Below are 25,637 nucleotides of genomic sequence, written 5' to 3' on the forward strand. Positions count from 1 at the left end.
GGGGGATATTTTCCATCGCTTTGCCCTCTCACTGTAACTGACATTAGAAAGCTTTTCATCATTTACTGATCTGATGAGTAAAAAGACTTCACTATAGTTTTAATTTGCTTTTACCAGATTAAAAATGAGACTGAGCATTTTCCCATAGGTTTAATAGCCATTTGTATTCACTCTCCTATAAATTTCTTTTCATGTCTTTTGACCATTCTTCTATTGGTTAGTTTTCTTTTTCTCACTAATTTATGGAAGTTGATTGAATATTCAGCATATTACAGTTTTATCTGTTGCATATATTTTTCCTCAGGCTGTCAATTGCCTTTTAACTCTGTTTACAGTATATTCTTTATGATACCATAGTTTGAATTTTTATATAACCAAGTTTATTCATCTTTTCCTTTATAATGTGTGCTTTAAGGCCTCTTCTACTTGGGAAAAACTGCTGAAGATGTATCTGTGTCCTATTCTGGATCCTATGAATATTACTTTATCCAGATAAAGCGTCTTTGCAGATGGGATTAAGTGAGTGATCTTGAGATAAGGAGATGACCCTGGATTATCCAGGTGGCCCTAAATACCACCACAAGTGTCTTTATAAGAGGGAGGCAGAGGGAACTTGGACTCACCCAGAAGAGATCAGGTGAAGCCAGAAGCAGAGACTGGAATGCTGTGACCTCAAGCCAAGAGACCCCTGCAGCCCTGGGCATTCCAGAAGCTGAAAGAGGCCAGAAACAACTCTCCCTGGAGCCTCCAGAGAGAGCGTACCCTGCGGACACCAGGATTACAGACATCCTGCCTTCAGACTGAGATAATCCATTGATGTTGCTGGTTTTTAGCCACCAAGTAGCTCCAGTTTATTGTACAATTTGTTGCAGTCGTGATACAGGACACTAAAGTACTACCCAAGGTTTGAAAAAAAAAGCCTATATTTTCTTCAAATGGTTTTAAAGTTTTACTTCTGCATTTAAATCTTTAATCCCATGAAATTTATTTCTTTGGGAAATTAAATTCAAGGTTTCTTTCCTGCAGAAAACCAATGGTTCTCATAGCACTTATTGGATATCTGCTTTGGTCTAGGTCCTCTGAGAAGCAGGCGCCAGGGTGGGATGAAATGAGTAGGGATCCACCCAGAGGAAAAGAAGTCATCATTGGGAAAAGACACTTACACACATATGATTACAGCAGCCCAATTCACAATTGCAAAATTGTAGAACCAACCCAAATGCCCATCGATCAACAAGTGGATAAAGTAACTGTGGTATGTGTATTTGATGGAATACTATGCATCCATAAAAAGGAATGAATTACGCCTGTAGTCCCAGCTACTTGGGAGGTTGAGGCAGGAGAATCGCTTGAACCCAGGAGGTAGAGGTTGCAGTGAGCCAAGATCGCACCACTGCACTCCAGCCTGGGTGACGGAGTGAGACTCTATCTCAAAAGAAAAAGGAATGAATTAACAACATTTGTGGTGACCTGGATGAGACTGCAGACTATTATTCTAAGTGAAGAACTCAGGAATGGAAAACCAAACATCGTATGTTCTCATTGATATGTGGGAGCTAAGCTATGAAGACACAAAGGCATAATAATGATACAATGGACTTTGGAGATTTGGGGGGAAGAGTGGGAGGGGGTGGGGATAAAAGACTGCAAATAGGGTGCACTGTATATTGCTCGGGTGACAGGTGCACCAAAATCTCACAAATCACCACTAAAGAACTTACTCAGGTAACCAAATACCACCTGTACCCCAATAACTTATGGAATAATAAAATTTAAAAATAAAAATTAAACTAAAAAGAAATGAGCAGGGGTTTATTAGGAGAATCGCTTTTGAGAGATCAAGGGTAAAAACAGAGGAGGCTTGTGGAGGACGGCTGGAAGGAGGGTGGGGAGGAGGCATTCTAGATGCCCCACAGTCTAAGGGGGAGCCCCCAGTCAAAGACACCCATTCCCACGTCACCCAGGAAGAGCCAGTCGTAGCTCCCCTGCTCACAGGCAGGAGCTGGTGCAATGGACTTCCCAGAGCGGCGCCTTGCTCATTACCCTCTGTAGTTGAAGCTCTGCAAGGTGAATTCTCGTGGCCACCAGTGCACTTTTTCCCACTGACTTGAGAGCCACCCTGTCACCAAATCCGCTCATGCACAGGCAGTCACTTCCTCCCCTTCACCAGTGTCCCATTCCTTTCACCACTGGGCTTTAGAGTCTGCCCAGGTCCTGGGGGTGAAAAGCACCCTACCCTTCTTCTCCGGGGACCTGGTAGCCTTGGCGTTTCTTCCATGTGTACTCTTTCGTATGAATTCTACAATTAATTTGTCAATTTCCTGGGAAAATCTTGTAGAGATTTTGATTGGCAGCTCATTGACTTTGTAAGCTGGTTTGAGGAAACGTGACCACCTTGCCACATGGAATCTTCCCATTTTTGAACATAGGTCATCTCTTCTTTTATTTATATTTTTTTAATGTTCTACGACATTTTAGAGATTTCTCCATTTAGATTTCACATTTAAAAGAAAAAATTAAGAGCAGTTTTAGGTTCAAATCAAAATTGGGAGGAAGGTACACAGACTTCCCATATCCCCCCGGCCCCACACATGCACAGCCCCGCCCCCGACACCACTGGCATCCCACACTGGAGTGTATGTTTCTTACACTCCATCTACCCACACTGATATGTCAGTATCACCCAAAATCCGTGATTCACGTTAAGGTTCATCCTTGGTGCTCTTCATTCTATGGGTGTGAACACATGTATAATGACATGTATCCACCATTACAATATCACATAGGGAATTTTCATTGCCCTAAAAATTTTTTGTGCTCCACCCACCATCTGTCCCCTCAACCCCAGGCAACCTTACTGGTCTTTCTACTGTCCCCACAGTTTTGCCTTTTCCAGAATGTCATGTATTTGGAAGCAGATGTATGTAGCATTTTCAGGTTGTTTTATTTCACTTAGCAATATGCATTTAAGGTTCCTCCATATCTTTTCATGACTTGACAGCTCATTTTTTAACACTGAATAGTATTGCATTGTCTGGATGTTCCACGGTTTATTTATCCGTTCACCTACTGCAGGACATCTTGGTTGCACCCAGGTTGTAGTAATTATGAATAAAGCTGGTATAAACAGCCATGTGCAGGTTTTGTGTGGACAGAAGCTTTCAATTCATTTGAGTAAATACCAAGGAAAGCAACTGCTGAATCCTATGGTAAGAGTAGATTTTGTTTTGTAGGAAACTGCCAAACTGCCCTCCAAAGTGGCCACACCCTTCTGCATTTCGACAGCAATGAATGAGAGTCCTGTTGCTCTTCATCCTCACCAGCATTCTGTGTCGTCTGCATCCAGGATGTGGGCCGTTCTAACAGCTATGTAGTGATATCTCATTGTCATTTGGATTTAAGACTTTTTTGTTAGATTTTGCATCTGAGCTGTGTTCACTTGTGAGTTACAGGAAATCTAAACACCAGTGGCAGTAACAAGTAAGGTCCCCTACCTCTTCGTCTCTCCCTCCAAACTCACCCTTCACCAAGAAGCCCAAGGTAAGGCAGCTCAGGCCAGTGATTTGCTCCAGAAGATCATCAAGGAACTGAGCATCTTCTCTCTTTTCCTCCACCATCTTCAGCAGAAAGTGGTCACATTGTGATCCCAAGAAGTCTGCCATACCTCCTGGTATCTTGTCTGTATTCCAGGCAGGAAGAAGGTGGAAGGACCAACAGCAGCTTCTTACCAAATGCTGTCTTCTTATCTGATAAGGAGCCCCCTACCACAGGAATTCTGCTTACATATCATCCAGCAGACCTTCATCACACAGCTAACACACGACCTGCAAAGGATGCTGGGAGATCATCTATTTTAGGTGAATCTACTGCCAACCCAAGCAAAGCTTAAGGGTTTTTTTAAGTAAAAAAAGTTTTAAAAGGGAGAATGTCTAGGCCTTTGGCATGGCTGCCAAAGGCCTAGTCTCCAATACCTAAAATATTTTGTTAGTAATATGAATGGGTTCATTTTCCTATTGCAATTTTTCATGGTTTTTGCTGAAGGAAGAAAAACTACTGATCTTTATATGTTCCGCTCACATTTGGCACTCCCACTAAACTAATTAATTGGTTTTAGTCATTTGTCAGGTGATTCTTTGGATTTTCCAAATAGAACAATTATGGTCTCTGAAAATAATAATAGTTCCGTTTCTTCCTTTCCAATTTTTATTTCTTTTCTTGAATTTTGCCTAAGCTGTGATATAGGAGAAATGACTTGGCTTTAATTTTGTGCCACCACTAAGTAGGGTGGTTCCTACAGTTTTCTGGTTTATATCCTTTAATATTTCAGGGAGTTCCCCTTTATTCCATTTTCTAGAGGTTTATGTCATAAATGAATGGAATGTTTACAGGGCAGGACAGAGGGCAGCATCTACTGTGAAAATTATAAGGATTTTTTCCCCATTAATTTATTAAAGCATTGACAAATTGACAATTCGTCCATTTTTTGTTTTCGTTGAATTAACCTTAGTGGCTCAAGATACATTATGTTATTAATAAACTATAGTACTCAATGTACTAATATTTTCTTTGTGGTTTTTACATGTACAAGTCTAATGATCCTTTGTGGGTTTTTTTTTCCTTATGTTTTCCTTATCTGGTTTTCATAACAGTGTTTTTACTAACCTCATAAAAGGAGTTGGTCAGCTTTCCATCTTTTCTAAACTCTAGAATAGTTTCAGGAGATTTAGGTTATCTGTTCCTTAAATACTTTTAAAAATCATCTTTAGGCTGGGCGTGGTGGCTCATGCCTGTAATCCCAGCACTTTGGGAGACCAAGGTGGGCAGATCACCTGAGGTCGGGAGTTTGAGACCAGCCTGGCCAACATGGTGAAACCCCATCTAGGAAAAAAAAAATCATCTTTAACCTGTATGGATTTGTTGCCTCTTTAGTTATTGATCTTTGTCTATTGTTTCCATTTATCTAATGAGTGTGTCTCTATTCAGGTTTTCTACTTGTTCTTGGGTCAGTTTGGTTATATATATTAGGAAGTTTTCAACCTCAGTCCTTTTCTTAATATATTGGTATAAAAATATTCAATTCTTTTATAATTTTTGAAGGTTGATCGTGTCCATAGTTGTAAATCCTTTTGTGTTTACTCATGATATTTATGTCTCCTCTCCTTTTTATTGATTAAACCTGTCAAAAATGTGTCTATGTTATTAATCATGTCAAAGAACTTGCTTTTGGTTTTGTCGATTACTAGAGTTTCTGGCTGTTTCATTCATTCCTGCTTGTATATTAGTTTTCTTCTTCATTCTACTTTCTCTAGATTTTTCTTATTCCTTTTCTTATAGTTTCTTAAGTTGAAAGCTTAGCTCATTTATTTTCAGTCTTTCTTGTTTTCTAATAAACGCACTTCCGGATCTAAATTCCCCTCTGAGCACCACTTTGGCTTTATCCCATAACTTTTTATGTGTGGAACTTTTACAGTCTTTTGGTTTTAAGTACTGTACTCCATTTTGATTTCCCCTTTAAAACATGAATTAGAAGATTTGTTTTAACCTCCAGATGTTATGTGGGGATATTCTGTCTAACTTTTTGCTGTTGGTTACTATTTTTACTTCCTTGCCCCCATTAGAATAAGGACTTGATAACTTCAGCCTTTGACAATTGTGGGTTTTCCTTTGTTGCTTGGTACATGGTTAATTTTTTAGAAATTTCCCCATGTACTTGAAAATAATGAGCATACTCATTTAGATGTAGAGTTAATTAAATTCTTCAAATCCTTTATTTTCTTATTAATTATTCTTCTACTTGCTATGGTAGTTTTTGAGAACTTATTTCTTGTGGCTGCTGTAATAAATTATCACAAACTTGGTGGTTTAAAACAGCAGAAATTTATTCTGTTCCAGTTCTGGAGGCCAGAAATCCAAAATCAAGGTGCCATCAGGGCAGTGGTCTTTCTAGGAGCTCTGGGGGACTCTGTCCCAGGCCACCATAGCTCCTGGTGGCTGCCCACCTTCCTGGACATTCCATGTCTTGTGCCAACTTATTCCAATGTCTGCCTTCCCCTTCTCATGGCCTCCCCCTCTGTGTCAACCCTCTGCCTCTCTCTTAAAAAGATGCTTGCAAAGACATTTCGGAACCACCTGGATAATCTAGGATGATCTCCTCTCAAGGTTCTTAAATTAATTATGTCTGCAAAGACCCTTTTTACAAATAAGGTAATATTTTACAGGTTCTAGGGATTAGGATGGGGACATGTCTTTAGAGCCACCATTCAGCCCGCTACAGGAAAGATGTGTCAAAATCTCTCCAGGATCGTCAATTTCTCCTTGTAATTCAAAGGAACAGCTGTATTTCAAAGGTATGGCATTCGGTGTATACAATGTCAAAACTATTATATCTCCTTGGTGCGTTTTCACTTGTATTAATATGAAATGGCTGTCTCTGCCCTTCTTAATACTTTTCATCTTGAGATTGAATTTACCTGTGAATATTGCTACATTCTTCTCTTTTATTAATTTTAATACTTTCTGAGTCATTTTGTTTCAGCCTGATTTTTATTCCATTTTTTATGTTGTCACAACTGATAAGTTTGGGCTTATTTAGCCATTACAACATATTTTTTCTCTCCCCCCTGCTTTCTCTAGGTTTCTTTTCTGCATGTCTTCCCTAAATCTGACTTCTAGTTACTCCTCTGCACAGCTGAATCCACAACCTGGGGTGTTTTCCGGTTCAGTCACAATTGCCAGGGTAGGACTGTATTGTATGAAAAACGCAGTCACTCTCCCCAAGCACACATGATCACACTTCTAAGCACAAGATCTTAGGACTGTATGAGCGACCAGTTACATTTCCATTTTGTCACGACTACCATTATTTCCACAGCCCCTGGAACGAAACCTCTTGGTCGAGAAGGTATTTCAAATGAACTCACTATTTTAAAATGAATCTGGTTACACTGGGTATTTTTAGTTAAAAATAATTAAATTTTGAGGGATTCTGTAGATGCCCCAAAGGACACGTGTCCGGGGTAAAAGCTGTGGAAGGCGCTCAGTTTTAGGGAGAGCAAAGGAAAGCCATGTGAAATTGTTTTGTCATCCACCGACGTTTAAAAAATAAAAGTGGCAGAGTAGGTTCTGTGTGAACTCAGTGCGCTCTAAGAAAGTGGCCCACGACGGTAAAGAGACGGCGCTCCCAGCCTGCGGTGTTTCTTTGCCACCCAGAGCAAGCATTCTTGGCTCATTTCAGCTGCAGCTGCTGACCTAGTAAAATCTGAGAAAAGAAGGAACACAGTGAATAAAGAAGACAGAACTGAAAGAAGAGAGTGCAGCCAAGAGAGGCTCCAGATAAGGCCGAGACGTCAGGGAGAAAAGGAATTTATAACACGGAGAATACACTCTGCTGGGGCTTTCTCACATTTATGCTATCGCCGTTAAAATTATCCGGGTTCAAATAAAGAAATGCTCTGTCCTAGTCATTATTCATGTTTCTTTTCAAGGCACAAATTCCAGCATAGGCAATTTTGGTGGGAACTGAACTATTTATTTACTGGATTCTTGCTTACGACCAGGCAAGCAGAAAGCCCTCCAGCACGCACAGAACCAGAGCTGGCTTCCTCTCTCCGCTGGCTCTGAGGGGGCTCTGCCTGATCCAAATGAGTGAGGGCTATAAAATCTCAGCGAGGCCAAGGGCAGAGGCAGCGCCACTCAGCGAGGGAAGCCATACACTAGACAGAAAGACCACCTCGCTCCACACTCTCCTGGATCACATCCTCAGTTGGAGTTTAAATCACTCTGTGTCCCAGTTTCCACGTCTGTGGGCAGGTGATCCAGCATCCACAAATTCAGAGCTGCTGGCAAGAAAAACTCATAAAGTGATTAGACACACTGGCCACAGGAGTGTTTGGTACAAACACAGCATTTCCCGCCCGGGACTCATCCAAACTCATACTCTGTTTTGCTCTGAATGTGCCACAGCAATCCATCTTCCAGTCCGATGGGATCTCTCTCCAGCCCCCCAGCCCCTGACCTGAACCCTCCTCCTGGTTTTATTTGAAAATGCAAATTCATGACTGCCCCCACTCCACCCAGGTCCGAGGTTGTGCCCTTTACGATTCAGCCCAAGTCCCTGGGCTGCTAGTGAGGTGGGCACCTTGCTTCCTGGCCCTTAAAGACACCTCTCTCCCGGCTTCAGGCTTCATGACGCCTGGTTCTGACCTTTTCTCAAACAGATCTGCAGATCTTGAAACGGGGAGGAGCCCCTTGGTGAGGTGTAGAAGGACCTCCGGTGGAGAGCAAAGGGAGGAAGGGTGGGTTCCTGGACAGCCAGATCAGCTGATTCTGTACAGGGAATCCCCAGGGCAGAGACCAGTCACTCAACTGTCCTAAGAGCCAGCACGGCTCATCTTCCCTCTAGAATGTATAACTCTTCAAAACACTAGCCTTGGGCCAGAAGTGGTCAGCTCCCACCTGTAATCCCAACGCTTTGGGAGGCCAAGGTGAGAGGAGGGCTTAAGGTCAGGAGTTGGAGACCAGCCTGGGCAACATAGCAAGACCCTCTTGTCTACAATTAATAGATGATAGATAGATAGAGAGAGAGATAGACAGATAGAAAGATAATTAGGAAAGTTGGTTGGCTAAGCTAACTTTTGTAGACAGCTTCTATGAATGGAATGCTTTTGTCCCCTCAAAACATGTGTTGAAATCTTTACCCCCAAAGTGATGGTATTTGGGGGTGGGCTGTGGGGAGGTGATTAGGTCATGCAGGTGGACCCCTCTTGACTGAGATTAGTGCCCTTATAGAAGGGATCCCAGAAAGCCCTCTTAGTCTCCTTCCACCGTGTGAGGACACCATGAGAAGGTAGCAATCTGCAGCCAGGAAGAGGCCCCAGCCAAACCCCAGCCCTGCTGGCACCCTGATCTCGAACTTCCAGCCTACAGAGCTGTGAGAGAGCTTATTGTTTAGGCCACTCAGTCAGAGACAGCAGCTCAAGCAGACCAAGGCAGTGACCATGTAGTGACCAGGCAGCACAGCTTCCCCTGACCCCTGGCCCCACAGGACAGTCACTCCATGCATTCCTTCACTCTCTGTCCAGCAAGCCCTGAGTCCCTGTCTTCTCTCTGAGGGGCACTTACAGCCAGGACAAAGATGATGGGTATGCAGTGCCCCCAGGGCCTGGCAGCCTTCCCTGTACACAGCAGCGATCTGCCCTGTGTGCCACTGCCCTGGGGCCCGGTGTTCAGGGCGGCTCAGAGGTCCCACCTTCCTGTCTACAGGACTCCGTGCCCTACCCACAAGCAGAGGGCACATGATCTGAAAGAAAAAGATCCATGTGCCCAGTTGTTCCCCAGTAAACATTTATTGAGCACCTGCTGTGAGCCAGGCAGAGCACAGGCTCAGCCCCCAGGATGATCAGGCATGCGGTGTCCCTGACCTTGGGGAGCCGCTGTCTGTGAAGGAGACTGGAACAAACAGCTGAAGCACAGAGCAGCACGGATTCTATAGAGCCTCCTGCAGCCTCCTCCAATTGTGCAGGGAAGGCCTGGAAGGGGGCCAACAGCAGCTGGGGAAGGAGACCCAAGCCTCCCACGTACACGGCCAGGCCCTGCCCTTCAGGTTCAAGCAGCCCTGGGCTGGTCAACAACCAACCATCTGCCCTGTTTTGCATGGTGGATTTAGGTCAACAACACACCCCCTTGATGTGACACCCCCTTGATGTGACATGACTGGCCTCAGCCAGGCTCCTTGTACAGCGCCTCGATGTCCAGTCCAAACCAGGCCACCTCAAGCCCCCAGGCCAGAAGCACTGTCGAGAACAACCTTCTCACCTCCCGGGCTGCCCAAGGGCTGGGTTTTGCCAGGCTCCCTGGTTTTTCATGGCTCCCTGTGGGTAAGCAACACCTTCTTGCAAAGGCAGAGAGTGTCCTGTACAGACCAAAGTTTCTCCAACTGCTTGTGGGCAAAGACCAGGTTTTGCTTTCTAATCTGCCACAGACCGACACTTGTATACAATTTAAAATAAGAATTTTTAGAATACTAAAAGGAAAAAAGACATACAAAATATACGCATAAACAGAGTAAAGAGACAACTTATTGAATGGAAGAAAAGACTTGCAAACTATTTATCCAACAAGAGACTAAAATCCAGAATACACAAGCGATTCACATAATCAACAGCGAAACAGAACCCAGTAATTCCATTAAAAGGTGGGCGAAGGATCTGAATAGACGTTTCTCAGGAAAAAAAAGATAAAAATGGCAACCAGTGTATTAAAAGATGCCGAATATCGCTAATCATCAGGGAAATACAAATGAAAACACCAATGAGATATCATCTTAGGCCAGTTAGAATGGCTGTTATCAAAAAGATGAAATATTAAAAATGCTGATGAAGATGCAGAGAAAAGGGAACTCTGAAACACGGTTGGTGAGAGTGTAGATTAGTGCCGCCATTGTAGAAAACAGTATGGAGGTTTCTCAAGAAACTAAAATATCCATGATGGATGCAGTGAAGCTCCCTGACTTGCCACAATGCAATATATTAATGTAGCAAAACTGCACTTGTACCCCATGAAAAAATACACATTTTTTCAAAGAAAATATTTTTAAGAACTGAAAATAGAACATTATACCATTCAGTAATCCCACTACTGGGTATTTATCCAAAGGAAAGGAAATTAGCATAACTGAAAGATAGGATACCTGCACTCCCATGTTTATTGCAGCGGTTTATTGGCTATTCACAATAGCCAAGATACAGAATCAACCTTACCATCAGCAAATGAATGGATAAAGAAAATGTGATGTATACACAATGGAATACTATTCAGCCATTAAAAAGAATGAAATCCTGTCATTTGTAGCAACATGGATGGAACTGGGGATCCTTATGTTAAGTGAAATAAGCCAAGCACAGAAAGACAAATATCATGTTCTCATTTATATGTGTGATATGGTTAGGCTGTGCCCCCACCCAAATATCTTGAATCGTAATCCCCGCAGGTGTGAAGGGAGGATGCTGATGGGAAGTGACTGGATTAGGGGACAGTTCCCCCATGCTGTTCTTGTGATAGTGAGTAAATTCTCATGAGATCTAATGGTTTTTACAAATGGTAGTTTTTCCTGCGCACTCACACACTTCTCTTTCTCCTGCCACCATGTGAAGAAGGTCCCTGCTTCCCCTTCACCTTCTGCCATGACCGTAAGTTTCCTGAGGCATCCCCAGCCACGTGGAACTGTGAATCAATGAAACCTCTTTCTTTTATAAATTACCCAGTCTCAGGAAGTTCTTTATAGCAGTGTGAGGATGGACTAATACAGTGTGGAATCTGAAAAAAAAAAAAAAAAGTAGATTTCAGGGAGGCAGAGAGTAGGATAGTTACCAGAGAGTGGGGAAACACAGGGAGGAAGAGAGGTCGGTTAATGATACAAACATACTGTGATGGGTAATACTGAGTGTCAACTTGATTGGATTGAAGGATACAAAGTATTGATCCTGGGTGTGTCTGGGAGGGTGTTGCCAAAAGAGATTAACATTTGAGTCAGTGGACTAGGGAAGGTAGATCCACCCTTAATCTACTGGGCACAATCTAATCAGCAGCCAGCGAATATAAAGCAGGAAAAAAACATGAAAAGGAGAGACGGGCCTAGCCTCCCAGCTTACATTTTTTTCCTGTGCTGGACACTTCCTGTCCTCAAACATCAGACTCCAAGCTCTTCAGTTTTAAGAGTTGGACTGGCTCTCCTTGCTACTCAAGCTTGCAGACAGCCTATTGTGGGACTCTGTGATCATGTAAGTTAATACTTAATAAACTCCAAATATATATTTATATGTGTGTGTATGACTATGTGTGTGTGTGTGTGTGTGTGTGTGTGTGTGTGTATACATATATATCTCTCCAATTAGATCTGGCCCTCTAGAGAACCCTAATCCCTAATATACATACAGTTAAAAGAAATAAGTTGGCTGGGTGCTGTGGCTCATGCCTGTAATCTCAGCATTTCGGGAGGCCAAGGCAGGTGGATCACCTGAGGTCAGGAGTTCAAGACCAGACTGGCCAACATGGTGAAACCCTGTCTCTACTAAAAATACAAAATTAGCCAGGAATGGCAGTGCATGCGTGTAATCCCAGCTACTCGGGAGGCTGAAGCAGGAGAATCACTTGAATCCGGTAGGCAGAGGTTGCAATAAGCCGAGATGGCACCATTGCACGCTAGCCTGGGCAACAAGAGCAAAACTCCTTCTCAAAAAAAAAAAAGAAAAGAAAAGAAATAAGTTCTAGTGTTCAATAGCACAGTAGGTTGACTATCATTAACAATAATCTATTGTATATTTCAAAATAGCTAGATTTGAAATGTTCCCAACACAAAGAAATGATACTGCTCAAGGTGATAAATATCCTAAACACCCCAATTTGATCATTACACATTGTATGCATGTATCAAAATATCACATGTGCCCCATAAATATATACAAATATCATGAAATATACATATGCACCTAAATATTTTGTCCTTAGCTTTACCAGAATAAAATTACTTAATCAAGTTGCTATAAAGCTTTAATACTCTCCATTTCAGCACTTATCTCACCACAGAAAGTAACAAAGAGTTCTTGGACTGGTATAGCCCATGAACTACCTGGAGTCGTGCCGCCCCACACTGAGGGTCAGCAAACTGCTGCCCAAGGGCAAGCCAAATCCATCATCTTGTCATTTAAGTATTGTCTGAGGCCGCCTTTGTGCTTTTGTGCTACAAAAGCAGACTTGAGACAGCCACTTACTACATGGCCTTTTATAGAAAAATGTTTGCCAACTCCTGCCTTAGTCTACTTCAAAGGACACTGCCCATTCATCTCGGTACCTCCACTCTTCCCAAAGCCACAGCCGCTACCTCCTTCTCCAGTAACGGTGAAGGAGGTATCGAATTTCTTCGACAATGACAGGAAGATAACATTTACCAAGTGGATCAGTTTCCTAGGGCTGCTGTAACAAATCACAGCAAAGAGTGGCTTAAAAACAGAAATTTAATTTCCCACAGTTCTCAAGGCCAAAAGTTCAAAATCAAGGTGTAGGGATGGCTGTACTTTCTCCGAAAGTTCTAAGGGTAACTCCTTCTTTCCCTCTTCTGGTTTCTGGTAGCTCCTGGCATTTCTTAGCTTCTCCCTGCATCACCCCAATCTCTGTCTCCATCTCCAAGTGGCCCTCTTGTGTGTCTGTGTCTTCTATTCTAAGTGCACCTGCCATTGGACTTAGGGCCTATCTGGATAATCCAGGATGATCTCATCTCAAGTTGATTACATCTATGAAGACCCTCTTTCCAAATTAGGTTACATTCTCAGGTTCCAGAAATTGCAACATTGATACTATGGTTTGAATGTTTGTCCCCTTCAAAACTTGTGTTGAAACTTTATCCCCCATGTAACACTGTTAAAATGAGAGGCTTTTAAGAAGTAATTGGGTCATGAGAGCTCTGCTGTAATTCATTAACAGGTTAATGAATTAATGGGTTATCACTGGAGTGGATTTGTTACATCAAAAAGCCAGTTTGGCTTTCGGTGAGCTGCTCCTGCCTTGTGATGCCTTCACCATATTATGACACAGCCCAAGGCCCTCACCAGAAGCCAACCAGATGCAGCCGCCTGATCTTGGACTACCCAGTCTCCATAAGTATAAGAAATATGTTTATTTTATTTGTAAACTACCCAGTCTCCATTATTCAGTTACGGCAACAGAAAACGGATGAAGACAGTGGACATAGCTTTTTGGGGGGCACCGTTGAACCCACTATGTTGAGTTTACTCTGTGCCAGGTGCTGTTCTCATTCTCTAATCTCACCCTCACAGCACCTTTATGTGGAAGAGGTTGTTGTCCTCATTTTACAAATGAGCAAATCAAGCCCCCAAGAAGAATTCACATATAATTTTTGAAGAATTGCACAGTGAGGCAGAGGTAAGATTCAGGCCCACCCCCATAACCACTGTGCAACCCACAGCCCTGAGGGTCTCAGGAGCACTCACTGGGTGCTTTGCATGTGTCAAGCAGTGGTCTCAGCACTCTGCACACATCATGCCCCTTAATTCCCATGATAAATATGAGAAGTTGTCATTGTTATTTTTTGTACTTTATAGAAAAGAAAATATAGGTTTAGTCTTAAAGACTGAGGTCACCTAGCAAATTAGTGGCAATGTTAGGGCTTGAACCCAGGTCTATTGGAAAACAAAGCCAGACTCATACCGACTATGTTAAGCAAAATTTTGTATAACAGCAGGGCAACTCCCAAACTCAAACTCCATCAGCCACAGAGAGTAAGTCCATGAAGTCAGCATGAGCCACTGAAATTGTCACCTCCTATCCCTGTTGAGTGAGTCCTGATGGACCTCAGGGCCCCAGGCTCCCTTGATCCTGTGGTTTAGACTTCACCAGGCCTTTGAGTCTTGTGAATCCAGCCAGCAGATGGGGAAGAGGGGAAGAAAGTGACACACTCACTTCTTAACTTGCTTTGGAGGTGACACTGCACTTCTTGTTCACATTCCATTGGCCAAAACTAGACACATGCAAGGGAGGCTGGGGCACTCTACACTGTGGAAGGAGGGCCGCCATTTTTTTTTTTTTTTTTTTTTTTTTTGAGACAGAGTCTCGCTCTCTTACTGAGGTTGGAGTGCAGTGGCACAATCTCAGCTCACTGCAGCCTCCGCCTCCCGGGTTCAAGCGACTCTACTGCCTCAACCTCCTGAGTAGCTGGAACTACAGGCACACACCACCATGCCCCGCTAATTTTTTTTTGTATAATTTTAGTAGAGATGGGGTTTCACCATGTTGGCCAGGATGGTCTCGATCTCCTGACCTCATGATCCACCCACCTCGGCCTCCCAAAGTGCTGGGATTACAGGCGTGAGCCACCATACCTGGATCCAGAGGCCTCAAAATTTTAAGTAGACAACTAGTCACCTCCCTATATTAAAAAGCTATTTTATAAAACATTCAAAATTCTCAGGGTTTTGGCACATCATAGTAATTCAGTAATTTTTTAAATGAATGATTGAAGTTAACAGGGGAATTAATAAAGCTGGCTCCCCAAGCTGGACAGCACAGCAAGGGGAGCGGTAAGTCCACAGTGGTCAGGTGTCGTCCACAGCACTACGGGCCGCTATGGCCCTTCCCTACAAATTATTAAAAGGCACCTCTTCTTTAAGACTTCCATCTATCATAAAATCATCATACTCTACTGATCTTTGTTAGAACAAGGCAATTTACTGCCATCTGCTGGAAATGTAACATATACAAATCTGCAATGTCTGTGATGTGAGTGGTAGCCGCCGGCAACGGGCACCATTGTACAATGCACAACCTGCACAACTGTACAGAGCAGTTCTGAGTGCTGATGGTGAGACCGGAGGAGCAGCAGAGGCCGTATCAATCAGGAAAGTGAGGCCCTCACTGTGCGGAGAGGAGTCCTCTGCATGTGGGGAGACCTCAGGATGGACCCAGTGGTGCTGATATTGGCTCCTTATGTTTTGCCTGCTGGTGGACGAAAGATCTGGGGGTCAAGGCAGGAGCACAGGCCCCTCCGTCATCATAAGGACATCTTCTGTATGGGCCTGGGTCTCAGAGGCATATTCAATAGGGTTCATCAGGAAGGCAGAAACTGTATGGTTCTCAGTCTTGCTGATAAACCACGAATGTGAACTGCCTGAGAGCAGGGGCCACACCCACAATATGGGGTCAGATGCCCCAAGAAGCTCCCAGACTCACACCCCTGGAGTGGGCCTTGTCCTGAGCTAGGAGGGCAGCCTGGCCAGTGGGTCACTCCCGCCAGGTGGGGCACGTTGGTTTCAAGGGATGGTGCCATACTGGGCCCCAGAATGGTGCTGATGCGCTGACGTGGGGAGGATCACTCACTGCAGACACAGGGCTCTGAGCCCCTGAAGGGCCCCGGCTGACTCAGATGGGAGTCCGGTACGCAGGTCTGTGCATGGCGCTTATCTGCCTGTTCTAACCACAGGGCCACCTCTGGCCACAGTGCCCGGGGAGCTCAGGTGGCAGAAAGCATCCTTGACCCTGGCAAGCAACGAGGCTACCCCAACTCCTGTGCAGGTTCTGTGCTGCACCCCTCTTCCAAGACTTTCCAGACCAGCAGCCCCTACGCCACGGGGCGTCGGAATTGATGTCCTCTCCCATTTCCAGTCGATGTGGTGACATCACACTCATCACATCTAGAACAATTTTTTTTACTTTTTTTCCCTTTTAAATAAGCTTTATTTTTATATCAGTTTTAGGTTTACAGCAAATTTGAGCAGCTAGTACAAAGAGTTCCCTAACCCACACAGCACAGCCTCTCCCACTACCAACCGCTCTTACGTTTTCTATTTTGGGAGTTTTTGTTTTGTTTTGTTCTTGGAGACACTGTCTCGCTCTGCTGCCTAAGCTAGAGGGCAGTGGCACGATCATAGCTCACTGCAGCCTCAACTTCCTGGGCTCAAGCAATCCTGTCACCTCGGCCTCTTGAATAGCTGTGACCACAGGACCAATAGCACCACCACACCTGGTAATGTTGTTTTTTTTTTAAGAGATTGTGGTGCCGGGCGTGGTGGCTCACACCTGTAATCCCAGCATTTTGGGAGGCCGAGGTGGGGGGATCACCTGAAACTGGGAGTTTAAGACCAGCCTGACCAACATAGAGAAACCCCGTCCTACTAAAAATACAAAATTAGCCAGGCATGGTGGCACATGCCTGTAATCCCAGCTACTCGGGAGGCTGAGGCAGGAGAATCACTTGAACCTGGGAGGCAGAGGTTGCAGTGAGCTGAGATCATGCCATTGCACTCCAGCCTGGGCAAGAAAGGTGAAACTCTGTCTCAAAAAAAAAAAAAAGAGATGGGTCTCCATATGTTGCCCCAGGTTAGTCTTGAACTCCTGGGCTCAAGTGATCCTCCTGCCTCAGCCTCCCAAAATGCTGAGATTGCAGGTGTGAGCCAACATGCCCAGCCTAAGTTTTTAAATTTTTTATTATATTTTTATAAAACAAAAGTAACATCAAGACACTCATAAATGGGTGCAGAAAATTATGACAACTAAACACTCACATTGCGTCCCGTACCCACACGGACAACGGCTGGAACAGTCAGAGTGCTATTTTACAAACTGTCAGGTTCTTGGACAAGCCAGGATTTCTCAGATACCTAGTGGATTATCTCCGGGATAACTCAGGGAGGCTGTCTGCAAACCTTCAGAAGGACTTTTTTTTTTAACTTTTATTATAAGTTCAGGGGTATTATTGCAGGCTTGTTACACAGGCAAACCTGTGTCGTGGGGTTTGTTGTACAGATTATTTCATCACCCAGGGATTAAGCCTTGTACCCATTAGTTATTTTTCCTGATCCTCTCCCTCCTCCCATCCTCTGCCCTCTAAAAGCCCCCTATAAAAATGAACATTTTTATAGAAATACAGTGGGAATCCTTGAGTTGTATTTGCTACGGTCAGTCTTAAGCTCCACAGGAAGAGGGGGGGATACTTCTTGCACCCACAGCCCACTCCCACCACACCCCGGGGCCCGTAGTGATTAACACTGAGCAAGAGCACATCTAGGAATGCAGCAATCAGTGTCTAAAAGAAAACGTGGCTGGGAGATGTGCCGTTCTGCCTCTATGGTACAGAACCTGTACATTTAACATAGACATGAATTCTCACTCACATTTCACTGAGTTCTCTGGGGAAGTCTTGCATTTGGGGTCACCATCAACAATTCGCAGTCATCATCTCGAAGAATGTCGAAGCCAGCATGAGGGTAGGGCAGTGTCACGTGTAATGGTGTCACCAGCCTTAAGTGAATGGACTGGAGACATTCAGAGGCAAGATGAGCTGTGTGGTTTCAGGGCAAACAGCTTGCAAAGAGCCATGGCATTATGAGTGGCAACCTTGACCTAACAGCCAGGGGAGCTGTGGGGTTGTTTTGGAATGTTGTCTTGGCAATAAAGATGAGGAAGTTACGGTTTCTAGATCTGAACAGAAAGAGATGGCACCTGGGGAGGAGAAAGAACTTTCACGTGCCTCGACTGGAAAGCATGTAAATACATAAGTGCCTCTTCTCCACTTATTATTCTAAACTCTCACTGGTAAATCCCTATGCCTCACACGGGCCCATACATTTTGTCACACATTTGTTAATCAAATAATTAATATACACAGGGACCTCACAAAAGAATATATTCCAGGGATCCCACACAAGCTAGGGAAGGCTCAGGTGAGTTCCACAATAAATACTGTTGAAGGAGATTAGGAAAGAAATGAATGGGCTCAAACATGAAAGTTGAAAGAATTCAAGTATATACATCAGGAGGAAAGAGGGGGAAAGGGAATGAGTTAATAGAAGAAATAAGAATCGATCATATATTTCACATTTAAGAATAGTTATAATTGACCCGACGTCTCATATTTTGGATAGAAGAGAAGAAATTCAGCTCTATACCTTGTCAGAAAAATATAGCATTGAGATTCAGAAAATATGCACACAGCTGGGACACTTCCCTCTCCAATAATGTGCCACTAGTAGAGTCGACATAACCAACAGAGACATTAATATAGGTTTAAACAAGTGTATCTCCTAGGCAGATCCTTCAATTCCTTTAATTTTACATTAGGATATAAAATCGCTCATTCTAATGGGTTAGGAAATGCATGGTCCTTCAGAAGCCCCATTGACGAAAACACAGCATAGGCAGAGGGAAATATACTGTTATTTCTGCTCTGGCTGTATTTCCATTTCCTAATAACAGTAATGAACTTGAAGCATCGTATTTGCATACAGATAGGTCTAGATTCCTGTTTTGCTGCAGCTCTACAGTTAAGCATGTCACTGATATGCACTTCCCAGCCTCAAAACACAATTTAAAGATCACTTTATGGAGAGTCGAATTATAGCAATGTGCTTAAGCATTAGGGCTGTGGTTTTTCTAAAAACTGTTGGCAACAGGGCCAAGGTCTGTGGCTCATAAAAGTCGATCACAAAGTTCTGAGCTCCTGCAGCTCATTGATTGTGGTAATTCTCTAAGCTTCTTAATGCTCCCCCCCCCGCCCCGCCAATAGTATACTGGCACCCATTCTATTTCTCAAGCTTTGACACTGTTCCTTCCTTCCTTCCCCTCCTCCTTGCTTACACATTTACAAACGACTGCTCTGGTCCATGCACATGTGGAGTCGTGCGCAGGTCCTACCTACCCTCCAGAAGCTCAGAATGTGCTTAGGCCGACTAGAAAACAACTAAGCACAATGTTGTTGGAAATAGATGCTCAGTGCTGCAAAGAAAAATCAGCACTGAGACAAAGGATCTTTCAGCAACGCAATTTTTACTTCCTGGACTGCAGGAAGGGTACCCTCACTAGCCATCTTGCCATGAGAGTATAATGAGCAAAGGAAAACACACAGATTTATATCCCTTACGCATTTGAGGTCATCCTTACTGCTGTGTCTGATCTCCATTGGCTGGAGCCAGACCTCACAATCTAAACTAAAACCCATTTGGCTAACAACTTAAAACTTTTCTAAACAGGTAAAAGCAATGGGGAGCTGGGACATGCCTGTGAGCACGTCCAGCACAGATATGTTGGTTACAGTACAAGGACATAGAATGCACTGCGTGCCTGTAAGCATGGCGTATCTACCAGCTACATAGCATAGGGCTTAACAAAGAGTTATTAGCACAGTTATTCTTTAACAAGAAAGGAAACTTTAAAAAGGAACCTTTCTACTTCTCACAAATGTGAATATTGATGCGTGCCATCACCACGAAAACGGAACGGAAAACGCCTGCTGCTGCCCACCTGAACTGAGCCTTGGTGATGATGAGTTCAACAAGCAAACAATGGGATGGGGGACAAGAAACGGCATTTCCAGCAGATAGAAATGAACACGGGTACATTTAAACACAGAGCAAATGCACCAATGCACAATGTCCTCGGGGAAGAGGGGCGTGATAAACAGGTGGTGTGGCCAGGTGGTAAAACCAGGGCGAGGCTGGAAAGTTAAGGCTGGATGCTGACTGTCCTTTACTACTAAGCTCAGGAGTTCACACCGCAGGCAGCTGGGGCCACCAAGAGGTTTTACTGGTCTGGTTGGTGGTTGTTGCTTTGAGTAAGTGGAAGAGATGACTGCAGTGTGGAGGATGATCGTGACAGGGTAGAAAAGGGAGGAGCAGAGGCGGGGAGAGCAGCCGAAAGGCTCTCCCCTCACCTAGGCACAAAGCCCCGGTTCTGAATGAAGCAACTGCAGGAGAAGAGGTAAGCAGCTGGCTTCAAATGATCTGGAAGCGGGGGCTTTACCCCAGGCTTGGTGTCCAGATGGATATTAAGAACGAGAGCATAACGCTCAGGCAGTGGTCATGTCAAAGGAAGGCGAAGCTGAGACCCTGGCAGGGGAAGCCTGAGTTCAGGTCTGCAAGGAGCACCTCCAAGCTAAGCCAAAAACATCACATGCTATTGGCAAAGGGCTGGCCCAGAAAAAAGCACTACAGGTCATGGGCCTCAGAGGAACTGGACCTTCCCAGGAAAGGAGAAGAACAAGGTCGCAGGTGAAGAGAGGAGGTGCTGGCACCTGCCAGAGTGGAGGCGAAGGACCTGAGATTTGCTTTATCAGATGGGGTGGGATAAGATGAGCTCAACCGAAGATGCACCAACAGGATGGGAACTGAGGCCGGGCACGGTGGCTCACACCTAATCCCAGCACTTTAGGAGGCCAACGTGGGAGGATCGCTTGAGCCCAGGAGTTTGAGGCCAGCCTGGGCAACATGGCAAAACCTTGTCTCCACTAAACATTTTTTATTTTAATAGCCTGGGGTGGTGGTGTGCACTTGTAGTCCCAGCTACTCTAGAGGCTGAGATGGGAAAATTACTTGAGCCCAGGAGGTGGAGGCTGAAGTGAGCTGTGATTGCACCTTGCACTCCAGCCTGGGAAAGAGTAAGACCCTGACTCAAAATAAAAATAAAAATAATTAAAATAAAATGTTTAAGAAGATGAGTACCTAAAGGGCAAATGGAAGTATGAGTCTGGAATTCAGGAAAAATGTCAGAGGAACAGGGACAGCTACAGCAGTTCCGAGTAGTTGAAAGAAAAAGTGTGCTGGATGCATAATCTTGAAGAAAAGTTGTATTTTTCAGCAAAATATTGACATCAAGTATTTAATTCTTTCTTAATATATAATGAAGATACCAATGAAATCTCTTTATGAATCTATATTATTTCAGTTTTAATTGTAAATAATATTTAATAAAGGATTTAGATGATTATAAAATAATTGTTTTTCAAAAAATGTTCCAATTAATTTTATATAAATATGGTTTACACTGAATGGACTATCTTGCTGAAATAACCTTTTTAAGAAATTCTGAATGTGGAATTTTTACTATCTGCAATAAAATTAAAATCTATGCCATGGGAAAAAGAAAAGATGTGCTGGAGGGATAGGAAAATCACCATGGAAGGCCATGGACACCAGGAAAGCTACCACAGGTGGCATTTACCTTCGTGAATTCTCCGTGGTCTGATGCTGGCCTTTGACTGGGCACCCCAGACGCTCGATCTACAGATTGTGACTCATGTTAACAAAGCAACAGTGTCTAGAACTAGACCTGGACTTCCCAATTCACAACAGAAATATCGTCATCAAATGGCCTAAACGCCCTGTTTAGTGTGGCCGCTGCATTCTTCCTCCATGGGGAAACTGGGGCGGAAAACGATGAAAAGGTTACGTGGGGAGCAAGGAGCCTGCTCCCGTGAGCGACGTGGTCTCTGCCTGTGGTAGAAACACGCTGGTAGAAAGAGGATTTTTTGGAGGGTTTTGTTTGTTTGTTTGTTTTTTGGTCAGCGACTCACTGTCACACAGTCTGTAGTGCAAAAGTGTGATCATAGCTCACTGCAACCTTAACCTCCTAAGCTTAAGTGGTCCTCCTGCCTCAGCCTCCTGAGTTAACTGGGACTATAGACATGTGCTACCACACTTGGCTAATTTTCGTTTTTTTCAGAGATGAGGTTGCGCCATGTTGCCCAGGCTGGTCTTGAACTCCTGGCTTCAAGCCATCCTCCCGATTCAGCCTCATGCTGGGATTACAGGCATGAGCCACTGCACCTGGCAGGCTGAGGGTCTAATGCACCCAAAACCTCCAGGTCATCCACAACCTACCCTCTGCCTGGGCACATTTGCCTTGCTATCTCCTTTCTCTTTGTTCCACCCGTGACTAGGTCTCTGTTTTCTTTCCACCCAATCACTTCCTAAATCCTGTACAAGCATATTCATCATCAAGATTCTTCAGTGCTCCATAAAGCCAGCAGAATAAAGCTCAGATGCTTACACGAGGCTGAGAGGGGCCACGTCCCGCCTTCCCAGACTCACCACCTCCCACATCAGTGCACATGCCCCACTCACTATAGGTGGTTGGCGCTTCTCCCACTCTGTAAGCTTTGAGTTCTCATTTCTGTGAACTCGTGCCGAAGGTTCACATCAACTACGTGCCTTCTCTGTGCAGTTACCGTGCTAGGGTATGAATACTATTTATGAATCCAGTCCCCAACCCTGGGAAGTCCGTACCATCATCATACCCATTTGACAGATGAGAAAACAGAGGCTTGGGGAATAAAGACACTTGCCATATAGCAATTGAGGAGAGGTGCAAGCCTGGAGTCTGCATGCTCTAAGATTCCCCCACACACAACTGCCTTCCCGAGACACTCACACGTGGTCTGCACTTCGCAGTGTTTATGTATCAATCCATGAAGAGTTTATATTTGTACTGTGAAAAAACATGAAGCAGAATAAAGAAGCAAGACCTTAAAATAAAATATTTCATTATTTTAAAGAATAAACATTTTGAACAAGTAGTAAATGAGATCAAGATTCTTGACTAACTTTAAAACCTAGTTGAGTTTGTCTTCTTCAGCATAAACACTGGCTTACCACAAAATTGCTGGGTGACCTTGGGCAAGCTGGTTAACCTCTCTGACTCATGTTCTTCATCTATCAAATGGGAGTGATCATCATGGCCCATCCATTCTTCACTGGTGAAGTGTACCCAGATAACCTGGGTGCCACTGGCACAAGCACTCAATAAATACCAGCTGTTATTACTCTACACTATGTCCCAAAGACATTGTTAAACTATTTTGTCTGAATTTTAAAATGGGAAATCAGGCTGTCTTTGCTCAAGTCCATTTTTAAAACTCTTGGGGAAATTGTAAAATAAAAAATTATTAAATTAAATTAAAATCATGAGCTGGCTTTGGTCAGATGGCCAATCTTTTTGTTTTCTTCTTTATGTCTCTGCAGGAAGAAGGGAGCCATTGTACGCCTGGGCTACCATCAGCAACCTTGACTCATTGCTGAAAGAGGGGAAAGCTCGGGACTCTAAATTCTGAATCCTTCAGATGGTCCCGCCATTTTCCAAACATTGCACCAACATCATGAAATACTTTAAAATCAATAAAAATGCATTTGGCAGCAGAAGGCAATTATTCACACATTTTCTGAAAACAATAAAGTAAGACATACCTTCCATTCAATTTTCAGGATTATATATATTATAGGTGAGTATTTATTTTTAGCGGACTTTCTCCCCTTTCTCTCTTTTTGCTCCTGTTGTTAGTTTCATAGGGTCAGAGAGAGTTCAGTTGTATAGAGAAAGTACTAACCGCTGAATGGCTCTGTCAGGCTCCTGTATTTAAGGAGATGGAATTGCATATTACAAGAAAATGATTGTTCAGCTACCTTTTCATTAACAATTTGTCTACAAGGAGACAGGCTTAACTGCTTCTATTGAAGTTGGGAAGCAACAAATTGAATGGGTTCCATAAGGATTATGTCATACTTCAAACATATGGTGAGCTACAAACACCAAGATACTGCGTTTGGAAATAGTGGTGGGTTTACTATTGTTTGGTGGCTGTTTAATTGAAGAGTCATAAATACTACTTTAAAAAAAAGCTTGTCATTATCTGTACAATCTCAAGTGCAATACTATAATAATTTTCTCTTATATATTTTTTTGATTCTTGACACATTAAAGAAAAATGTCTTTAGGGGAACTACACTGAAGGTCATTAAGGAAACATCAGCCATAAGATGCATCCCAGGTCAGCTTCTTGTAATGGGGTTCCACTTTGGAGCACAGAGAAGACATCCAAAGGTGTGGAAGGGAAAAATTCTAGGTGAGCCCAGGGTTGATGCAGGAGAGCTTTCCCTGAATGCACCCCGAGATTGAGGTCCTGGGGTACATAGGCCAACCAGGACCTTCCTTCTGCATCTGCTTACTAAACAGAAAATCTAGTCCCTCCACCTCCCCCCAACAATGTTCCAAACTGAATGCTCGACCTTTTCACACATCAAGTGACAACATTAACTTTAGACACTTTCAGAAAGCACCACGTTGGTGTTGGGTTGTCATCATGTAAGTGGCCAGTAAGTACACAACAGGTGAAAGCCGTAGGACCCCAGCCACGGTTTCAAGGGGTCCAGGTTTATTATGTCATGTCTCTGAAACATGTGTCCACCAGGAAACCCACTCTTGCTCAGTAATGGAATACTATTCGTGAATGCTCACTGTATATAAAGTTCATATACTTAATGCCAAAACAGGTATTCTGTTCTCCAACTTAATAGAAAGAGATCACTAATTCCTAGTGCAGAAGGAAAAATGCCTAATTCCACACAGAACAAAGGATACCCACGGAGGCCATGCTGGGCAAGGCTGGCCCCAAGTGACAGCTATAGACGGACATAAACACATTGATAGAGAGGAAGAAGGGGAAGGTTGTTTTCTAACAAGTTTTTGAAGGTTCATCTGACTGCTGTTAAGACTATGAAGGAAGACATTAGAATAGTCTTTCTAATTCTTAACTCTTTAAACTCAATGCCCTCTTTTTATAACATGATTTTGTACCTATCCTTTTGCTGTCTTGAAATACAATTCACATAAAATATAATCTAAGACAACACTCATTAGGATGGCTACTATTGAAAATACAGGAAATAACAAGCGTTGGTGAGGATGCTGAGAAATTGGAACCCTTGTACATTGTTGGTAGGAATGTAAAATGATGCAAACTTCCCTGGAAAACAGTAAGGTAGTCCCTTAAAAAATGAAAGACAGAACTGCTGTGTGACACAGCATCCCACTTCTGGGTATACATCCAAGAGGATTCAAAGCATGGTCTTGAAGGGATATTTGCACACTCACATCAATAGCAGCGCTATTCACAACAGCCAAGAGGCAGAAGCAGCCCAAATGTCCACTGATGAATGAATGGATAAATCAAATGTGTTATATACACAGAATACAATATTATTTCATCCTTAAAAAATTCTGTTACATGCTACAATATGAATAAACCTTAAGGATAGTGTGCTAAATGAAATAAGTCAGTCACACACGAAAAACTAATACTATGTCATTCCTCTTATAGGCAGTGTCTCAAGTAGTCAAATTCATAGAAACAGAAAGCAAAGTGATGGTTGCCGAAGGTTGGATGGGAGGGGTAACGGGGAGTTGTTGAATGAGTATAAAGATTCAGATACACAAGACGAAAAGTCCTGGAGGTCTCTTTCACAATAATGTGAATATAATTCACACTACTGGACTGTGTGCTTCAAATTGGTTAAGAAGTTTCAAAT

General features: G+C 43.5%; 1 protein-coding gene across 2 annotated transcripts in view; it reads right to left on the minus strand.

Annotated features, from left to right (window-relative positions):
* Window positions 1-4,006: 4,006 nt before the first annotated feature.
* ATPSCKMT (ATP synthase c subunit lysine N-methyltransferase) overlaps window positions 4,007-25,637 on the minus strand; it is a 117,734-nt gene continuing 96,103 nt past the window's right edge. Inside the window, exon 5 of one of the 2 annotated variants that reach the window (XM_012475251.2) lies at window positions 4,007-7,258. In XM_012475251.2, the coding sequence (XP_012330674.2) occupies window positions 7,143-7,258 (116 nt within the window). In that variant the 3' untranslated portion in view covers window positions 4,007-7,142. The remainder of the gene's footprint in view (window positions 7,259-25,637) is intronic. The other variant, XM_064375862.1, reaches the window with a different exon arrangement.

This window comes from Aotus nancymaae, unplaced genomic scaffold (genome assembly GCF_030222135.1).
Source record: "Aotus nancymaae isolate 86718 unplaced genomic scaffold, 86718_ANA_hifiasm-v0.15.2.pri h1tg000014l, whole genome shotgun sequence".
In the NCBI taxonomy this organism is placed as follows: Eukaryota; Metazoa; Chordata; class Mammalia; order Primates; family Aotidae; genus Aotus; species Aotus nancymaae.